The sequence below is a fragment of the Etheostoma cragini genome, chromosome 8 (assembly GCF_013103735.1).
Source record: "Etheostoma cragini isolate CJK2018 chromosome 8, CSU_Ecrag_1.0, whole genome shotgun sequence".
In the NCBI taxonomy this organism is placed as follows: Eukaryota; Metazoa; Chordata; class Actinopteri; order Perciformes; family Percidae; genus Etheostoma; species Etheostoma cragini.
The window spans coordinates 7,513,630-7,518,734 of record NC_048414.1 but is presented as its reverse complement, the minus strand read 5'-3'; the positions used below and the strand labels follow the sequence as shown (position 1 = coordinate 7,518,734).

The window sequence follows — 5,105 nt, the reverse complement described above, 5'->3', positions numbered from 1 at the left end:
ATATATATATATGTGTATACGGTTTTTATGTCTAAACTATTTGCTAATCACCCAGCGAAAGATTTGGTCGTCCAATGGGCAGTGTTGTCAGATTGGACGGTTATCCGGGCTCCTTAGCTTATATTAAAATTTAAAGTTGTGTAAAAAAATATTAAAAGATTAATTTGGTCTTATTTTTAATGTAACAATATCCAAAAGACGTTCATGTTACATTGCGTCTCTGTCATTATTGTCGGTGTTTTTGAGTTTGCCCTAAACAGAGGCGAAAGGTCCGCTGGGCGGGTTCTATGGTCCTAAACTATTTTGGGATCTTTTTGTCAGTCCAATCTGGTAACACTAGGGGCACATTCAATCACAAAACGGTGTGCAGCGTTTTACTACGGTTTCCTGGCTGAACGACTTATTTCCTCTGAACGGCGTGCAACGGCTTTGAGATATGTTTTCTTTCGTTTTGTGGATATGTCTCTCGTGAATTGGCTGTGTCGCGTGTCCAAGACGTGTCTGTAATTCTTGGTATTAAAAGGCAGAGCGCTTGCGCACACAGCAGGGTGTTCAACCCACCCCGTTTCAATTTAAAAAAACGTATTGCAACGTTTTGCCTGGGCGGAACGTGGACCAGCTGTCCGGAACAAATCATTGTTGACAACTGTAGCTTGACAGCAAAGTTCTCTAGACAAACAATGAAACGGTAAACATGTGTTTGGGTGGGTTGTGTAGTGGTTTCGATGGATTTTTGTCGGCGTTAGCTAACTACGGAGCAGGGTTAGTTAGCTGGTGAGTCAACCGATTTGACCCAACACGTTTGGGGGCATCTGCAGCTTAAGGTTAGCTAACGTTAGCTAACAGGGGTTAGCTAAAGACGTAGCGTTAGTAGCAGCATGGGGGATGGCAGTATTACTCCCAGGCTCGGCAACATGAAAGCGTTACTTGGGATAGTTGCTGGAGCTGGTGCTTCCTACGGGTTATACAAACTCATGAGCGGGGGAAGCTTCAAGAGAAACAAAAGTGCTTCCTCTCATAGTCCTGGTGTCAGGAACAGTCAGCCCATTGATGTTACCCTACAGCCGGGCAGCCTGCTGGCCAGAGTGTCTGGACTGGATGTTGTGTGCCCCCAACCAGTGGATGTTGCGTCAGGTAAGAACCATATAGAGCTCATGAAGCGTTCACGATCACTACATCTAAACCCATGTGCTTGTTTTAGCAAGGTGACATGAATCGCAAGATGATTTCTCTGATGCCCTTTACTTACCAAAATGCTGTCAGATCTTAATAAAACTATTGATTAAATGTCTCCTCCAATGCAAACAATTATTAAACATCACTAAATGTTGGTTAAATGGCTTATTTTGCTCTATAGCTGACATCACCCACCAGTCCCCAGGCAACCTTGATACACAGCACTTGAAAATGCTGCTGTCATGTTTGCAGACCAGCAATAATCCACCCGACAGATGTCGAATCCTACTTACGTTAGGAAATTGTGCTGCCTTTACTGTGAATCAGGTACAGTAAAAGTGTATTTTCTCCAAAACCTTCTGCAAGTGAAGTTTGTTCTGTTTTATTTATTGTAAAGTGGCCAATTATCTATAAAGTTATGTACCTGATCTATTTTGTCAAAGATCTGTACAGTACATTGTGACATTGTATCACTTTTTCAGCCATGTATAATAATTTTACTTTTTCCTTTTTTTTTAATGATCTTCCAGAATCTAATACGGGAATTTGAAGGCATTCATATCATAGCTGGTTTCCTCTCTGATCCTGTGGCAGAGGTTAGAGTGCAGAGTCTAAATGCTTTAAATAATCTGTGTATGAACATCCAGAACCAGGAACATATAAAGGTATGTTGCCGGACAGAAAATACCATGCAATCTGTTGCTGAATATGAGATATTTGTGGTTATATGTATTAATGTCCATGTCTCACAGATTTATGTGCCACAAGTGCTGGAGCTGATAGAGATGTCACCAGTGAATTCTGACCTTCAGCTTGCTGCTCTCAGGCTGCTGACAAACCTTTCAGTCACAGATAAACATCAACATTTGCTTAAGGAATCAATTACACTTTTACTGTCTCTACTTGTCGTGACTATTGAAGAATTACAGGTTGGTATATTTTCAGGTTACAACAGGTTGATCTTCACATATTCTAGACCATTTTGAAACCGTTGAAAAGTTGGATGTTTGTAATGTAATACAACATGATTGAATAAAACACTAACATTTGCATTTCAGGTTCAGACTTTGAAAGTCCTTGTGAATTTGTCATCCAATCCAGATATGATGGATGACATTGTTCAAGCTCAGGTAAGAATAAAGAAATTGTAAAAGTCATTTAGCATGGGTCTGCTTTGAGAGGTCATAAAAACAAATGGACGTGCAGAATAATTCAAATTTCTTTGTAGCTAAACTGTTGAGACGTTTCTTTATAAATCTTAGTTTTACGGATTGTCTTTGCTGCTTTTTGCCATAGGCACCAGCTTCTGTTGTGCTGCTGTTTGACGCACGAACAGCCCCTGCGGTGCTTCTGAGACTACTGACCTTCGCAGGGAACTTAAAGGACTGGAGGCCCTCAGCCCAGGTGGCTGATGAACTGAGGCGTAAGCAGGATTGCCTTTTCCGGGTCATGTTAGATGAGTCTTCCCAGCTGCACAGCAGACTGGTCCAGCTGCTTTCACACCCTGATGGGGAGATTCAGTCCCAGGTGGCCCGCATCTTGACATAGACTTCCTTGATCTTGATCCATGCAGAGCTTTTTCTTTCACACATTTTGCCAAAGCCACCAACCCATCAACCCATCCACCTTCAAGTTCAGTTGTAAATCTGTGGATACTCAGATTATACTCTTGCACGCTCTATATCTACAGCTTTCACTAAATCAGTATCATTAACATACATAATTAAATGATATTTTCCACCTCACCAGCCACTCTTCCAATTCCTATTTCCCCTTTCTTACACTACAAAAAGCCCAGAGGAAACTGGAATAAACCATTCATTCACTAGAATATAAAAAAGGCCACGTCTCCCTGTTTTTTCTTCCCTGCCACCAAGAGTTCTTCTCGTTGCCAGAGACTACTTGCCTTCAAGAATCCACAGTGCCCCTTCTTCTGAGAACTTCACCTGCTTTTGCTGAAGACACATTCCAGGTGACATTTCTGGACCCAAACCCACTGCCAAACAGTTTCCAGAAAATGTGTCAGAATGACTTGTGCAGCACGACCCAACTTACTTACAACTTCCCTGTGGCTCAGAGAAACACTCCGATGGAGAGTCTGAGAGGTTTCTTGCCGCGCACCTTAGCATGCCTTAGAGACGTGAATGAATGGATGCACTACATCTCCAGTCCTCCTTTATTTACATGTTGGATTTAAAGATCATGGTCTTTAAGGTCATTTATTTATGTTTTTAATTTAAGAATCAGTGCATCATGACTTTAGAAGAGCCAAAGTTAGGTCAACTTACATAGTGGTTGGCCTCACATTCAAGTTCAGTGTATTTGGGAAGAACTTGGTTGAAACACCACCTCCCCTGCATTAAGAAGAGCTAGTACAGGTGGTTGGTAAACCTGGTAAGGATCTCAGACAACACCTGTAAAGGCCAGCGGGAGGAGTTGGAGGAAGTAGCAGGGGGAAAAAAGATTATGATTTACTATGATTGATTCAGCTATCACAAATAGCATACCAGATATGCATCTTGGAAATTAATGAAGGAGGGGTTAACCTCTGATAAAGCAGTCTGTAATCAGATCACTGCATTTTAAAATGTGAATGCATACAATGCTTATTAAATTACAACAGAGATGGAATTTTAAATTCAAGCCTTCCTATTTTAAGTTATGCACTTGTAATGAGACAGGCTGTAAGTGACCAATCCACATGTCTTGCTGGAGGACTGGAGCTGTGGACCCAGCTGCGGACTTCTTAACAGTATTTACAGAAAGGAGGATGGGTATGGCATACCTCTAAATTGCATGAAAAATGTGACGATTATCTCAGAATATAAATTTGTAATGCAAGGATTTTGTGGCATGAGCCAGGCCAGGTGTAAAGAAATGCTGCACATTTTTATGTTTGGACACTGACTTTGATGTACCCAAACACTAAATATCTCTCAGGCAATATGGTTTACCACAACAGATAACAGCAGGAGGCTGATTTAATACAATTAAATCAGCCTCCTGCTGTTATCTGATTATACCTAGATTATAATTATTGAATTAATTTTGCCTATAAAATGAGGAGTCTATTTGAATGGTTCAATAAATATCCTATATTACAAATCATGGATATCCACATCCTTATTGTTGCTGTTTACTCACATATATTCTATTCAAATCATTCACTACATTTGTTGAAAGCACTTTTATCACATGGATTATATTTCTACCTCTCAAATTATCTGGTACGTGTCAACTGTTCAGAGTCCAAACTGAACGTGGAGAGCAACATTTAGTCCATAAAGCTGGAGGATTCACAATAGACAGATTCGAAAAGAGAGGTCAAAACTCTCTGAAGCTGAGCTATTCTGGCTTTTAATCCTGGGTCAACCTCCAAAAGCACTGGATCCCACATGTCCAAACCAAAATCATCTAGCAGGTGCCAATTGACAAATTAATTTGGAATAGAATTCGATAAAAGAATAAATAGCCTAGTGTTCTGCTTTTAAGGAGGCTGACATACACATTTATATACACATATATAATTCCGCTAATTTGGCTTCATAAAATAACTGAACAAGCAATCCTAATTGATCTTTTAAGTGTAAACTATTACATTAAGTTAAACTGACTTGATCATTTGTTAATGGTGAGCAACAGGAATTCATGATTCATCCGTCATTAATTCATTAATTAAATCATCATGAGTCATGCAAGTATTTTTGTAAAGCAGGCCTAAATGTAGCCTATGCGACTGCATATGCACTGCTGGTTATACTTTGGCGATTTTTGTGATGTGGGCGCGGATGATGAATTTCGAGAACACCCTTTAAAATTAGGCCAATATAACACTGTTGATTATGATGCGTTTAGGTCTTTGTCTCACCCCTCCCTCCCTCCCTTCCTCCCTTCCTGCCAGGCCCACACATACAGCCTCCTCCCCCAGA

The 5,105-nt window shown here is 40.5% G+C and overlaps 1 protein-coding gene across 1 annotated transcript; it reads left to right on the top strand.

The window, feature by feature from the left end:
- The first annotated feature begins 878 nt into the window (after nucleotides 1-878).
- Nucleotides 879-3,803, top strand: armc10 (armadillo repeat containing 10). Its single transcript, XM_034879961.1, has 6 exons — nucleotides 879-1,134; nucleotides 1,358-1,503; nucleotides 1,707-1,841; nucleotides 1,929-2,105; nucleotides 2,235-2,306; nucleotides 2,473-3,803. Exons 1-6 carry the CDS (start codon nucleotides 879-881, stop codon nucleotides 2,722-2,724), a joined length of 1,038 nt encoding a protein of 345 aa, XP_034735852.1. The 3' UTR covers nucleotides 2,725-3,803.
- Nucleotides 3,804-5,105: the final 1,302 nt, after the last annotated feature.